This window comes from Onychomys torridus, chromosome X (genome assembly GCF_903995425.1).
Source record: "Onychomys torridus chromosome X, mOncTor1.1, whole genome shotgun sequence".
Lineage (NCBI taxonomy): Eukaryota > Metazoa > Chordata > Mammalia > Rodentia > Cricetidae > Onychomys > Onychomys torridus.
The window spans coordinates 89191098-89207483 of record NC_050466.1 but is presented as its reverse complement, the minus strand read 5'-3'; the positions used below and the strand labels follow the sequence as shown (position 1 = coordinate 89207483).

Below are 16386 nucleotides of genomic sequence, written 5' to 3'. Positions count from 1 at the left end.
TGATATCCCTGAGAGACTGCTGGGTTTTTTTGAACGGAAAGAAGAGAAGTGGATTTGAGGAGGAGGGAAGCTGGAAGGGTGGAGAAATGGGGGAAACAGCAGTCAGGATATAATGTATGAGAGAATAAAAAAAATCAGGCTGTAGTTAGGCCTGTAGAACATTTTCTTAATTAGTAATTGATGGGGGAAGGTCCAGCCCACTGTGGGTGGGGCCATCCCTGGGCTGGTGGTTCTAAGTTTTTTTTTTTTGTTGTTGTTTTTTTTTTGTTTGTTTGTTTTTGGTTGTTTGGTTTTTCGAGACAGGGTTTCTCTGGAGCTTTGGAGCCTGCCCTGGAACTCATTCTGTAGTCCAGGCTGGCCTCGTACTCACAGAGATCCACCTGCCTCTGCCTCCCGAGTGTTTGGATTAAAGGCGTGCACTACCAGCACCCAGCTAGTGGTCCTAGGTTCTTAAGAAAGCAGGCTGAGCAAGTCATAGGGAGCAAGCCATGATGCAGCACCCTTCTGTGGCCTCTGCATCAGCTCCTGCCTCCAGATTCCTGTCCTGTTTGAGTTCCCGCCTTGGCTTCTGTCAAACCCTTTCCTCCCAAGTTGTTTTGTCACAGTGTTTTATCACAGCAATACTAATCTGGACTAAGACACCATCTATTCCTGTCTCCAAGTAAGCTTCCTAATCCTCTTGGAGTTCCCTTTCCTACCTTGTGTCTTCTTGCCTAGCTTGGCCTGTTTCTCCAAGACACCCATTCCTATTCTGTGTTCCCCTCCTCTGCTAGGTCCTCTTCTTCCTCAACTATGTGCTGTTCCTTAGCCAGGGTCTCTGTGTAGATCCTGACTCTGTACCAATAGGCAGGCCATTTACCTGCTAGGACCCTTTCTGCAGGCTTTATCTTAACAGTCAGGGTTAGCTTCCTTGTCCTTGAGCTCCTAATTCAATTAGGCATTCTTTCATTGTTCAGCCTCTCACTAAACCAGCTCTTCACCCCACCTTATGATCCTTTTCCAGCTAAGGCCTCCCCTCCCTACCCTACCCAGAGCTGTATACCTCTGCTTCCCTACCCAGCTGGGTCCCCTTCCCTAGCCTACCTCTGCTTCCCTGTGGTCCTTGCTCTCTACTCCTGTACCCTGGCTCCTCTGCCCACCTAAGCCTGCATCCTTATATATACCCCAGACTAAGACAGGCTCTCTTCTCCCTCCATGACCTTTCACAGGATAGCGACTTCTCCAGTCTGGGTCACTTACCAAACTAGGCCTCCTTCCTAACCAGGCCCAATTTCCCAACAGGGACCCCAGATACCTTTATCCCATCTTGGGCTATTTTCCTCTCCCCAACACTCTTTTCCCCAAGTTGTGTCCCTGTATCAGCCTGCACCAACCTTTCAAGCCTTACGGTGCCTTTCCTTGTCAGGGTCCTTGATCCAGTCCTCTTCCAAGCCGACTGGTTGCTTAGCCAGTGCCTCTTTCCCCAGAAAGGTCTCATCTCATTCCAGAACCCCCTCCTCAGAAAGTGCCCTTAGCAGGTGCCCCTGGCCTAACCCGGGTGCCTGTCTTGATCATTTCCCCATTCAGGAGCCATGGACTCTTCATCATCTGCTGTACCCATCCAACCTGGCCTCTTCAGTGAGTCACTCAGTTACCAGCCCATTCCTCTGCCCAGAGCTGGGCAGTCTTCCCTGTGAAGCCCAGTTTCCTGCCCTGTTATCCAAACCATCCCACCCTTTGCAAGGACCCCTCCCCGTTTAGTTTGCAGCCAGCTCCCCTTCCCAAACTCGGTCCCCTTCCCTACATTACTCACCCCAGCTGACTCACCTCTCCTACCAAGAATCTTTCACCAGCCAGTGTCTGTGTCTCTGACCTTTAGCCAGGCCTCCTTCTTATCACCGGGTGCTGCCTCTAGTCAGTCAGAACCACTGTCCATCAATGTCCCCTGCCTTAGCCAAACGGACCCCTACTCCCACCCCATAAAGTACCTTTTTCATTTCTATAGTCCAATAGCCTTCACTCACATCCTTAGTCAGGCCCCTTCCCTAGACCCACCCCATCCATACTCTCCTCTAGCCAGGCTTCTTTAAAAGCACACACACACACACACACACACACACACACACCAAAAACAAACAAACAAAAAACAAACCCACTTTATGGCCTGTTTCTCAACTTGCCCACTTACTCAGCTTGTTGACACCTCCAACTCCAGCCTCTAAAAGTTTTCCCTAGACTGTCTCTGTCCTCAGCCTTCACCCTCCTTCCCAGCCAGGCCTCCTTCTGTAGATAACATCTCTTTTCCAAGCACATTTTCCCTTCCCCAGCCTATGCCTCCTCTCCAAAGCTTGCCACCACCACCACCACCACCCCTCCCCCATCCTCCCTAACGCACTAACCCTTCCCCAGTGTTCCTGTCCCTATAAAAGGCTCTTTTTTTCTCATAATGTACCCCAATACTGTGGTTTTTTTTTTCAGAGATTGGCTAGCTGAAACTTTTTGTTTCCATAGTGAGAACTATCGGTCAGGACTTCCATATTTGTGTTTTGGAAGCATCCTGAAGTAGACTATTGTAATGTAGCCTGGCCTGGCTGAGGTCTTGTAAATCAGGGCTCTTTATCAAACACAGGAGAGAATATTGAAAGAAACCCTTTCGTATGTTTCACCAAGTGAAACATCAACCTAGGGCATTCTTAGTGTAAATTCCTCCCAAAATTTTCAGCCTGGGAAACGTTTCACTCCAGGCCACCACTAAGACTGCAAGTGTTATTACCCAAAGCCTCATCTGTCCCCCCACCCCCAACCTGCTCCCATTGTTCAGGAGCCCTTTACTGAAGGCCATCTGGGATACAAACTTCATATGGATTAAGTCAGCTACACAAGAAATGCAAACCAGGTATTTCAAAAGCTGCTTTTTATTTTTAACACATTGCAAGTTGTTTTTAAACATTTTTGAACTTACATATATTATTTGAGAATATTTGGAAGGGACAAAGGTTTTTAAGAATGAATTTAAGTAACTTCACCGAAATACAGGACTTGATGATTAACCTTAAAAATTATTGCAAATCATTCCCTTCTTGTTCTTCTTTTGACACGTTCAGGACATCAAGAAATCTTTAACAGAAACAGCTGTATTATTCACTGTTTTCTTTTACACAAAACTGCATCAAGTACTTTATAACTTCCCAAAATTACTTTTAAAATATTTTTTTCTCTCTAAAAATTAAGTAAAGTCACTAAGTTCATATCTTTCACATCTTTGAGGTAACCCTCACTTGGCCTACTGGCTCATTTAAACCGATTTTCTGTATCTAACAGTTACATTTAGCTTTTAAATTTGACAACTGTTTTTTAAAGCTTAGAAAACATTGAGCAACTAAAATCCATTTGCAGTTTCACAAGTTTGAATGATAAACAAAACAATCAAATTGCTACTGGAAACTTGTTTATAACCTAGGCAAACCAAACTGCCAGCTGTGGCATTTCCCCCACCTGGAAAACACAATGAAAACCACTCATAAATCACTTCAGTCACAGAAACTCCATTTTTATCAAGTTGGTTGATAGATACACAGGGAAAATCCCACAAACTCAACCTTTCTACTACATTTACTTAAACCCAGGTAAACAATGGCAAAGTCCAAAACTTCCATTTTCAGCCTAATGATAACTGAAGCACAAAAAGGGCAAAGGTACCTAAGGTCCAAGCTAGACCTGATGAAACATAAGCCTCTTGGGTGTCCCAAGGAGATATTTTTTCTTCTGTGCTTAAGGCCCCATCTCCACCCCAAAGACGGCACAAATAACTGAGCAGTAAAACAAAACAACAAACAAAATAGGGCAGGATGTGGGAAGGGTAGATTTCAAGGGTGAAGTCAGTCTTGACAAAAATAAACCAGCCAAGGAAAAAGCAACTGCTGCCTACCGAGAAATGCCATAGCGGGTTCAGTTCTCCCAGGATCGGTGGTGTCAAGCACGGAAGAAACATGGCGCCCAGGGCAGAGGTCTGTGGCTGGAGACTGCTGGAAACTTCTAGAACAGGCGTGGCGCCATACCTCCAGTGGCGCCAGGGGTCTCGATGGGCTTCACTGAATTGTAGTGCTCTCCGAACTCGCAGGCATAGTGCAGATAGACCAGTGTGAGTGGCTTCCGGGTGTACTCCTCCCCAATAACAATGATGGGTGAGTTGGCCTGTACTACCTCGATGGGGGTCTGCAGGACATGCGACATGGCTCTCAGTTCCAGCTGTCCGCCCCACGATGCCCTGTGCACGATGTCATCGCAGTACCTCAGGAAATCTTCACGGGTGTAGAAGTTGCCAGCCTCAGGCTCAGTGAAGAAAGGTAAGAAGTCATCAACGTGTTTCCTCATGTAGTAGGCCGTTCGATAGCGCAGGTTCTCAACCGTCACCGAGTACACCAGCTGGTCCTGGATGGCACGGTACATACAATGGCCATCGGCAGGGATGATCTTCATCTCCAGATTTCTGGCCCCCAGAATGGCAGCGACCTTCTCTTCTTCCTCACGGCGGTGGGTGGCCAGCTGTTGGGCCTGGGCCGCAGGCATCCTCTCCTGGTGTTGTCTCTCCATGTGAGCTCTTCGCTCGCGCCTTTTCTGGGCCTTTGATGGGCGTGGAGGCAGATTCTCAAGATTCATCTTTGTGAGGTCGGCTGTAATCGATTCCAAGCTGGGGTTAAGATCTTCAAATTTCTCCAGCTCTTGCTGGTGCCTCTGCTCCATCTCGGCCTCGAGGCGAGCAATGTCAGCAAGCAACTGCCTTCTTCTGGTCTTGTCACTCTTTGGGACAGAACTTTTCAAGGCCTGGATGTGACCTTGCAGCTCCCTTCTTTCGCGATAGTGACGGCGGATCACCCGCTGGAAATCATTCTCAGTGTCATCCATCATCTCAGTGGAAAATGGGAATTGAAGTTTGGAGGAAACTGGAACAGTTCAAATCACCAGACAGCCTCACAGATCCTCTGCCTGAGATAGCTCTGGCACTCTGCTTGCCTCAGAGGCTGGTTGCCCCCTCCCTACTCACAGCCCTCTCTGCTATTGGCTACTGCCTCAAGGCCACGCCCCCAGACACGCCTGCCTCTGTGACTGGCGTTCAAGAACCCCTAAGTATGTTCTTATTAGACCCCGTAGCACCTCACGCCTCTGGTTTTTAACGGACTTCAAAAGTCGCTCCTAGGAGTCTGCCTTTCTACAATGTGTGCCATAATTAGGCTTGTAGAATTTTTCAGTCACTCTTACTCCCTACTTCTTTTCCAAGTTTGGACACAATACAGACACAGGCCATGCTTGATAACCACATGATAAATATTATCAGCTGAATATGTTCTGACCCTGAACTTGGCATTTCTCTTTGTGTCCAAGAGGCAGTGTGGCTTTCTCTAGTTTTTCAGGTCTCTTGACCAGCGAACTCTTAATCTTTGTGTATCAGAACAAAGACATTTCCTTACATTCTTGGGAACACAGAGTCCTTTTAATTTATCTTTCAAAACCGATGAGTTCCATCTCTGTGTAAGACGGCAACAACCACCCTCTTCAGAGGCACACACTACAAAGAAATAACAGAAATCAGCCAAATGTCCCTTCTTCTGGGCCCCCATCTCCCTAAATGGGCTCTCTAAAATTTCCAGGAATCATCACAAGCCAGTATTCATCAGGTCACTTCTTCCTGATTGTTTTCAAAAAGTGTGTCTAAGAAGATCATTGCAAAAGTTCGGGGGAAAAACCCTCTTTCAAATATGCTTTTCTTGTGCGATAATCTGTGTCTTTGGCCTTAGAGTTCCCAAACTGGCCTTTTAGATACTGCCCCATTCCCCACTTGAGAACCAGATTTATTAACACAAGCCTGTAAATCTAGTACTTGTGAGGTGGAGGCAGGAGAATCGAAACTTTCAAGGTCATCCTGGGAGATGTAGTTAGTTCCAGGCCAGCCTGAGGTATGTTGAGACCCTGTCTCAGGAAAACCAAAAGCAACCACACAGACAAATACTATGACAGAAGTATGTTCTCCACCCCATATACAGGCTTTCGTGTGGATGTAAGTCCTCATTTCTCTGGACAGCATGCCCAGGAATGAAATTACTGTGACAAATTCTAAGGATGTATTATTTTAAAGAAACTGTTTTTCAGAAAGGCTGTAGCTGGTCCATTTCCACTAGAAGTGAATGACTGATGCAGTTTTTTTTGCATTCTTCCCAGCTTTTTGATGTTGTCACTTTTAAAAAGCGTACACTGCTGTAAGTGTCATGATGATAATCTCATTGTGGCTTTAATATTCTCATGTCTACTGTTTTTTTGTTTTGTTTTGTTTTGTTTTTTTAGTACCGTAGATCTGTAGATGGAACCCCAGAGCCTTGCATATAATAGGGAAGTGCTGTACCTTGATGGCCATCTTTTAAATTTTTTATTTGTTCTTAGTGTTGTTGTTGTTGGTATGTGTGTGGGTGTGTGTGCGTGTGTGTGTGTGTGTGTGTGTGTGTGTGTGTGTGTGTGTGTGTTTGTGTGATCTGTGCATGGGCCTGCATATGCTATTGTGAATGTATAGAAGTCAGAAACAATTTTGTGGAGTTGTTTTTACCTTTTGCTGTGGGTTCTGGGGTTGGATTCAGGTCATATCAGGCTTATGAGGCAAGCATTTTTATCCAATAAAAATTTCTATTTATTTAGTGTGTGTGTACTTGCACCCATGTCATTGTGCTCAGATGGTAGTCAGAAGATAACTTGTGGGAGTCAATTCTCTCCTACGATGTAGATCCAGGTTATCAGATTTGCTTCAGGTTCCTTTGCCCACTGAGACATTTTGATAGATCCTTCAATTTTATCTATCTATCTATCTATCTATCTATCTATCTATCTATCTATCTATCATTTATTTATATTCCTCTCATATACGACATACTTCCTGACCACCTCTCCCCCAGATCCATTGCTTCTCCTTTTCCCTTCAGAAAAGGGCAGGCCTCCTAGGGATATCAACCAAACACAGCATATCAGGTTACAATTAGCCTAGGCACTTCCCCTTATATGAAGGCTGAAGGAGGCAACCCAATAGGAGGAAAAGGATCCCAAAAGCAGGCAAAAGAATCAGAGACAGCCCCTTTTCCCACTGTTAGGAGTTCCACAAGAACACCAAGCTACACACACACACACACACACACACACACACACACACACACACAATTTTATTGTATGTAATCCCCACTTGTTTATTTTTTGTTTTCATTGCCTCTGTGTGAGTGTGTGTGAGTGTGTGTGTGTGTGTGTGTGTGTGTGTGACAAAGGACAATGTCATGAAACTTAATTTTTTAGGAGTTTTACAGTTTAAGGTTGTATATTAAATCTTTACTCTGCCTTGAATTGTTATTTGTTTTTGGGATAATATGATGGGTAAATTATTTTGTTTTGCATGCAGATATTCAGTATCTCGGAGTTTGTTTAGCATCACATCTTTCCCATATTGTGTACTTTTGGTATGCTTGTAGAGCATCAGTTGGCCCTATGTGTGGAAGTTTATTCCTCACCCTTATAACAGCAACAAAACCATAAAGTCATTTTACAGAATGTGAAAAGTATTTGTAAAGTATATGTGTGTTGAAAGCACATTATTAGTTTCTGGGTGAAGGCTACAGGTTTAGCTGAATGATAAGGTGCCTTGTTTAAAATTCTCAAGGCCTTCAGTTTGGTCCTCAACACTGTGCGCAAATACATGCACACATATACACTCACATGTGTGTACATATATATATTTCATATTTATTTTTTTCTATAACACATTGGCAACAAAAATCGTGACTATATTTTAGTGTGCAAAGGGTCCAAAGAGACTTTTCCCCAAAGAAAGCATGCAAATAACAAAAGGTCCATGTAAAATGCTTAATATTACTAGTTGTGGAGGAAACATGAATTAAAATCCTACTGTAGTACCATAGCACATCTACTAAGATGTTTATTATCAATAAGAGAAACAATAGTAATATGGAAGATATCAAGAAAACAGAGCTCACACAAATCATTGGTAAGAATGCAAATTAGTGCAGCCAGTACAGGGAACCGTCAGAGTTTCTTCAGTGGAAAAAATATGGCTGAAGTAGCTCAGCCATACTGTTGGAGCACATGTATAGATAGTGTTTGAACACGTACATGTACACCTCCCTATGGTTTAACCACCAATACTCTGCAAAAACCACTCTGAGATAGGTAAATTTGTCTTTTTATTTAACTGAGAGACTTACAGCTTCAGGTTTAAAGTTAAATTATTTGGCAGTGGGGGGATGTTTCAAGACAGGGTTTCTCTGTGTAATAGTCCTGGCTGTCCTAGAACTTGGTTTGTAGACCAGGCTGGTCTCGAAGTCACAAAGATATGCCTGCCTCTGCCTCCCTCCCAAGTGCTGGGATTAAAGATGCACACCACCACTGCCTGGAATGGTGATGTGTTTTGACTTTGTTTTTGTACTTTGGTTTAAGTTTTGAAACTTAGACCTTACATTTTTGTGTTGGTTTGATTTAGGGGTTTTACCTAGGACTATCTAACAGCTTCTAAGTCATTTGTTGAAAAAGCTATTGAGTTGGTTTTATACTTTTGTCAAAAATCAGTTGGGCATTTTTTTTTAACTTTTATTGATTCTTTGTGAATTTCACATCATCCATTCCAATCCCCCTTATCTCCCTTGCATCTGCCCTTGCAACCCCCACCTCCAAATCAAAACCAAATTTAAAAGAAAAACCTAAAGCCAAACAAAACAGAGACAAAACAAAACAAAATAGGGAGAGGAATCTTTTGTAGAAGCAGTAGTGTGGCCTCTAGTCCATTCATCTTTACTTGTAAGTGTTCATTGCCACAAGTCATTGGTCTGGCTCCCAGGCCTCTGACTTCTGCTACACCACCAACAATGGGCTCTCACTGGGGTTCCTCTAGGATATCCTGTTGTTGTCCTGTGTCATGGAGATCCTGCTGTTTTGGATCTGTAGGTTTATCCCCTTCACCTGCTCCAACAATTCATAGATGAGGTGGATGTTGGGGTGGGCTAACTCATAGCCCTGGTTCTGGCCCTGGGTGGTAGCTGGGTTGGTCAACCTGCCAATTTTCCCTCATCATTACTACTAGGATGAGCATTCCAGCCCTGCCCCAGCTAGCTTACCCAATGTAGCCTGCAGCAAAGAGCTGGGCCAGTTCTCCTGCTCTAGGTCCTCAGATCTGGGTTACCTGTTAGAATTCTGCCCTCACTCCAGCTATATGACTGCACATGCACAGTTCAAGTCTTGCGTTGTACATCATCAGTGGATGTTGGCAACTATGTACTCGTGGTGTGGTCACACAATCTGCACCTTTTAAAAGCCAGATGCAAGACGGGCGGTGGTGGCGCACGCCTTTAATACCAGCACTCGGGAGGCAGAGGCAGGCGGATCTCTGTGAGTTCAAGGCCAGCCTGGGCTACCGAGAGAGTTCCAGGAAAGGCGCAAAGTTACACAGGGAAACCTTGTCTCGAAAAACCAAAAAATAAAAAATAAAAAAAATAAAAAAAAGCCAGATGCAGACCCCACACTCCCTCTGCTCTCTCTGCTCTGTTCCCCTCTTCCTGTACCCCACCATTTTTCTCTCTCTCCAGGCCTGGCTCTCCTCTCTTCTCTCCCCCGCCCTTCCTCCCAATAAAACTGGCTCATGAGTTTTCCACTGGTAACCAGCACTGCCATCAGCACTGTTTATCAGACCTTTCATTGGTGCTGTGGACTCAGATAGGAAATTCCACTCTGCATCTGAAGCCTGAGCTATATTTCTCCTGCCAGATCCGCTGGGGATGGGGAGGGGCCACAGGCTGTAGTGGCACCGACTCATTCTCTCTCTTGAGGAGAAGGTCAATGCTGTTAGACCTCTGGGGGGGGGGGGTCCTCGTCTTGTGTATGCTCTCAACCCTTACTCCTCTCCTGACAAAGTGGGGAGTAAACCATGCTGATTCACAGAGCCTTCTCCAACCTTGGGGATGCCTGGGACTGGAGTCTGATCCTGTTTTTTTTTGTTGTTGTTGTTGTTGTTTTTAATTTAAATTTTTTATTTTTCTCTCTTGGTACTGCAGCCATGGGACATAGGGGCCGAGACCAGTAAATTTGGCTGTTTCAACCCCAATATTTCATGGGAATTATTTAACTTCTGCCAGCAAATGGGCAAATGAAGAGTTACTTTATCCCCAAGCTTTCTACCAAAGCTCTGAACCCGTCTCCCTCTCCATTTCTGATTCTTTCTCTGCCATGTGCAACCACTTCTGTCTATCTGACTTCCGCCCTCTGCTCTCCAGTATTGGGTGGACAATACTCACCTTACCTCCTCCCACTCGTTCTCAAGCTGCCCTGAGAGGCACAGACAGGTCTGAAAGCAGGCTAAGGTACATGCAAATAAGTTTATGATCAGGACCCACATGGGGATCACAATAGTCAGGATGGCTCTTTAGCCAGAGATCAGTTCATACCCTGCCTCCTGACAGATCTTCCTAAAGCTGTCCTTAAGCCAGCAGACATAAAAAAAAATCAAGGCACGGAATAAAATCCATCTCTTGTCTCCCAAACCTTCCCGATAAAAGGACTAATTTTAATTTAAGCATCTGGAGAGCAAGGCTCCTGACTCCACAGGTGAAAGTTTCATCTGTTACATTTAAGGTGTACCAGGGGAGAGATAAAAATGCCCAAGTGTCGGCTGGCTCCCAAAAGCTGCTGGGTCCCTGTTTTAAATGCAGGGGAGGGGGGAAGGCCATGTAGGCTAGTGAGTGCCCTGCCAGGCCATCAACTGAGCTTTGTTCAGAATACTACCTAGAAAGACAACTGGTCAGCTGACTGTACCCAGGCACCAAGGGGCAAGGGAGCATCAAGCTAAGACCTCCAGCAGACCTAGGCTAACCCTGAATGCAGCATGGAAGTGATCCATTTCTTTCCTTTTGGACACCGGAGCCACTCAGCCAGTCCTGGGAGTTTTGGGGTCTCACCTCTCCTCATTTCCCTATTGTTGGGGTAGGGAGGATAGTCTTACCCCTCTCCCCAGACTTAATTGCACTTTCAGGGTTACTCAATAGGAAGAGAGTTTCCAGCTAAGATAGGAACTTTCATTTCATTGCTCCCTCCATGTGCCTCACTCCAGTCCTGTCAGAAGTGCTTCGCCTCCTCATGCACAGTGACACAGACAGGGCCCTGACCTCTGCCTTGTCCCTAATTCCAAAGAAATAAGTTCTCATGCACCACAAGCTTTTCTCTTCCTGGTTCCCTCTTCTAATTAACTGCTCAGCTAATGGTTATAGGATCACCACAGAACTGGAGTCCAGAGATCATCAAGTAAGAAACTGTAACAGCTAAAAGGTATTTACACCTCCAGACTCAAAAGTGTCTGGACTCTACAAAAACAGACTTTAATATAACCATTTATTACTGTTAAATGCTCTCAACAATCGATCACCTGTGTCTCCTGGATGCTAAACTAGTAAAGGAAACAGGTGCCCTAAATAATCTGTCTCTGATAAAGCTTATCTTAGGTTATGAAAATTAAAAACATGTTCCAATCTCTGTCTCTCTCATTAACATTAACCAATATAAGCAGAGTACTAAACACTACAATGCTCACTAATTTTCTCATGGCTGCTTCTTAACATGTTCAAAATTTTTCCCAAGCTCCAGAAGCTAGCTTAAATCCATCTGGACAAGTCGGATCTACTTCAGAAGCTCCCTTCCCTATTCCCCCCAAGAGCCAACTGACACCAAGTCAGCTGGAAGCAATTTTTCTGGGAGAAACGATGCCCCTATCCCTATCCACTCGCTTTTTTATAATAAGCAAAACGTTTGGAATATTAGAATTCTGCCCTCACTCCTGCTACATGACTGCACATGCACAGTTCGGGATCTTGCGTCTGACGTCATCAGTGGGCGATGGCAACTATGTATGCACGGTGTGGGCACACAATCTGTGCCTTAAAAGCCAGATGCAGATCACACACTCCTTCTGTTCTCTCTGCTCTGCACCCCTCCCCCCCTACCTCACTATCTTTCTCTCTCTCCAGGCCTGGCTCTTCTCTCTCCTCTCCCTCCTCTTCCTCACAATAAAGCTCTCTGTAACTAGGTAGTTGTGGCCGTGGCTTGTGCCACCACCAGTGCCATTTATCAGACCTCTCATCACCCACACTTTCACCACCAGGACCAGTTCTACTCTTTTGCCCAGGCAAAGTTCAGAGCCCTCTCTCCTGATTGCTGTAAGGGGTATACAAGAAGAGGGAGTCAGCTTTCCTGCTCTCAATCCTTCAGGGATGGCTCATCTGTACCCCCCCCCCAACAACAGGATCAGCTCTATGTGCTGTCCATGCAGGGTGCAGGGCCCGCTCTCCTGTGTGCTGGAGCTGGTGAGGGGTAGGGCTAGTTATCTCACTCTCCTGACCCCATGGACAGCACTCTCACCTGCCATAGGTAGCAAGGGGCAGAAGCGGGGAGGGCATATTTCTCTCACCCATGCCACCATATGGCAGACTAGAAGGGCAGGGTTAGCTCTGTTGTTCTCATGCCCTCAGGGCTGGCTCTAATGTGCTGCCCAAGTGAGGTGAATATTTGTGGTGAGGGATAGGGCCATCTTTCCTGAGTGTGGGGCTGAGCTCTCCCGAGAGGCAGGGCCGTCTCTCCTGCTGCAGTATCCAGCAAGGGAGGCTGGGTCAACTATCCCAGTGAAGATTGCAGCTGGTTCAGCACAGTATGCTTCCAATGACCCTTGTACTAACAAGGGCCATGGACATGATCACAGACCCCAGATGCAACAGGACCATGGACCCAGATATGGCCCTTGACATCAGCTCAGGCCCAGGCATTGCCCAGTGGCAGCACAGGCCACCCAGATCAGCATGGCTCTGATGGCAGCATGGCCCTTGGGTACCAACATGATCTCAAATGGCTAACCAGACCCTAGGCATCTGCAGAGCCCTTGGTGGTAACAGAAGCCACAGACACCACCACAGATCCTGGCCACTGCAGGGACACAGACCCATATATAGCCATAGGCAGCGGCCTGGACCTGGATGTCTTCATGGCTCCAGGTGGCAGCACTGGTCCCCCAGATTAGTATGGCCCCAACAGCAGCATGATCCTTGGACATGACATGGTCTCAGGGGGCTGACTAGACCCCGGGCATCTCTATGGCCCTCAGTGGTAACAGGAGCCACGGATATCAACTCAGACCCTGGATGCTGTAGGGCCACAGACCCAGACATGGCCCATGGCAGCATTCCTGGTCAGACACCATGGTCCCTGGTGACAGCGCAGGCCATTCATATCAGCATGTCCCTGGTGAGAGCACAGCCCTCAGACACCAACATGGCCACAGGTTGCAGCCCAGATCCAGAACATCTAAGTGGCCCCTGGTGGCAACATGGGCTGAGGACATTGACACAGACCCTGGCTGTGGCAGGACCATGGACCCAGGCATGGTATCAGCCAGGACCAGGTGGGTGCAAAGGCTACTCAGATTAGCATGACCCCCATGGCAGCATGGCCCTCGATTACCAACATGGCCCCAGGTGGTGGCTGTTGGACATATTTTTGTGAGTCTGTTTCTGGGAGCTCTATTCTTTTACAAGGAATGATCTGGAAGTCTATCCCTCCAACAACACCAGACAGTTTCGACGAATTGTATTGTATAGAAAGCCTTAGAATCAGGTAAACCATTCCCTTTAACTTTCTTCTTCTCTCTGTAAGTTATTTCAATGCTCTAGTCCCTTTAACTTTCTATGTAAATTTTAGATTCCTCTTGTCTCCCATTTTATCATTCTCAGCATGTGAATCTGTATGTATCTTGTTGGATTTACTCCTACGAATTTCTAGTTTTGAGTGATTATGGATGGCATTTACATTAGTTACTTTTCCTCCCTGCTCTCATAAAATACCTGACCAAAGTGACCTAGAGGAAAAATTTATTTTGGCTCATGATTTGAGAGGATGGAGCCCATTGCCTTGGACTGTCCTCAACACATCCACCTTCCAACAACAGGTCTTCTTTTAGTATCTCACTGACTTCTCTTAATGTTGCTCAAATACGCATGGCAAATGAGTGTGACATCACTCACTGGAACATGGGCAAACTACTAGTGACCATACCTCCAAGGAGAAGTTTCTTCCCCTCCTCAGAAGCCATCAACCTCTAGTAGCTCCTCAGCTGAGATGTGTTGTCCCCCCATCCATGCTGGAATTTTGAGTGGCTTTATCAAGCCACTTGCTCAAGATCTTTTGTAAGCGTCTTATTCAGGTAACCACAGCTGCTCTGAGGTCATGAATGCAACAGCTATGTGATATCCAAAAGATGGCATTTCCTAGCTCCTCTTCCCATGAACAGGCTCTTACTTCTTCTCCCCTTCCTCTCCAATGATGTTCCTAGAGCCCTGGGGATGGGGGCTGTTTATTATGGATGATTCATTTAGAGCTGAGCACTTAGTCACTAATTCTCATCACTTCGACTAGTTGAGACTCTCTACATTCACTTCCACTCACTACAAATAGATGCTTCTGTGACCAAGGTTGAGAACAACACAGATCTATGGATATAGGTATAAATATTTAGAAGACAGCTTGATAACATGACCACTTATCAAAATAATGATAGTAGGTTCCCACATAGTGTCTATGACATCCAAAGCCATAGACTTTTGACTAAGTTCTCAGTACAAGGCAAAGATTCCCTCCTATGATGCAGGCCTCAGATCCAATGAGAAAATGGTTGGTTACCACATATCCATCATAGTATTATTGTACCAGTGAGCAAATATTTCCTGGCAGTTTGGTATCATAGCATGTGGGATCCAACACCAGGTAAGACCATCATTATTTTTGTCTCTCAGAAGTTTGCACAGCACCCTCTACAACTATGAAAGCTATCCATCATGGAGGAAGTTTCCCAGTCAGTTCCCAGATTGATTTCTTTATGTTGTGCAAATAAAATGTGTGGTGGTTTCAGTAATAGAGTCTTAAGGCAGTGAAAGTCAAAACTCTCCATTAAGTCTCCTCGTCTACAGCCTTAGAAGGGAGAAGGGATGGATTCATTACTTCTAGATAGACTGGAGATGGAAGCTCCTGGCGTCTGCCAGTGTAGTGTGTATGGGTGGGCCCATTACCAGCTGTGGGCATGATAGTTTCTGCTCCAGACTTGACCTTGTCTGTCTTCCCATTGTCAGAGGATTGAAAGTGTTGAGACTTGTCATACAGCCTCATGAGGGGGAGTCTAGGCTCCTCTGTTCATCTTTGCTGGCATGGGTGTATGTATAGATGTGGGTGAGGCCACGGGTTTTTCTCCAGTTTGGGCTGGATTAGGGTAGTTGTTGGCTGCAAATTTTGTGTCTTGCAAGTTTTATATATATAAATTCTTAGGCTCGAGAGAACAGGCTTTTGTGGGTTTTTTTTTTTTTTTTTTTTGGTCTATGCTTGTTAATGCTTTTGGCCACTATGTCCTTCACCTCCAAGCCCGACAAAGGTAAAAAAGAGAAGACTGCTGCTGTTCCTTCCTGCCGTCCCTCTCATCCTGAGACCTATAGGTAGTCTACCTTCTTTCTACTTTTAAGACCCCTCTTAGGTTTGTTTTACACATAATGTTCAGTTGTAAAAGGATTTCTAGTTCATCTTGCTTCCTCCTATTTTAATTGCAGTATTTCTCTATGTGTAGTGAGGTGTGAGTGCCATGACACATGTGGAGGTCAGATAACAGTTTTCTGGGGTCATTTCTCTTCCCCCTTTACAGGGGTGCTGGGGATTGAACTCAGTTTATCAGGCTTGGTGGCAAGCCCTTGTGTTCACAGAACCATCTTATACTGGCCCTCTTTCTTCTACTCTAGTTTTTAATCTAAACTTTTTTCATGCAATATATATTTTTTGAATTTTTCTTTTTTATTATTAAGAATTTTTCTATTCATTTTTTCTGTGTATTTTTATTAAGAAATTTTAAAAATTAATTTTACATACTGAAGATCTCCCTCTTCCCTCCTCTCACCCTTCCAGCCTACCCCTCCCAAACTACCCCCCATTCCCTCCTACAAGACAGTAAGGCCTCCCATGGGGAGGTACATTTAGTAGAGGCAGGTCCAAGCCCCTCCCCCTCCTCAAGGCTGTGCAAGGTGTCCCACCATAGAAGTGGGCTCCAAAAAGCCAGCTCATGCACCAGGGAAGCATCCTGATCCTACTGCCAGGGGGGCCCCTTAAGCAGATCATGCTACACAACTGTCTTGCTTATGCAGAGGGCCTAGTTCAGTCTCATGCAAGCTCCACAGCTCTTGGTCTAAATTTCTTGAGTTCCCAATGGTTTGGTTTGGTTGCCTCTATGGATTCCCCCATCATGATCTTGACCTCCCTTGCTCATAGAATCCCTCTTCTCTCTCTTCCACTGGACTCCTGGAG

At 45.6% G+C, this 16386-nt stretch overlaps 1 protein-coding gene across 1 annotated transcript; it reads right to left on the bottom strand.

Moving 5' to 3' along the window:
- Positions 1-4014: 4014 nt before the first annotated feature.
- Positions 4015-4884, bottom strand: Otud6a (OTU deubiquitinase 6A). The gene has a single exon (XM_036174173.1). The coding sequence runs from the start codon at positions 4882-4884 to the stop codon at positions 4015-4017; it is 870 nt and encodes a 289-aa protein (XP_036030066.1).
- Positions 4885-16386: the final 11502 nt, after the last annotated feature.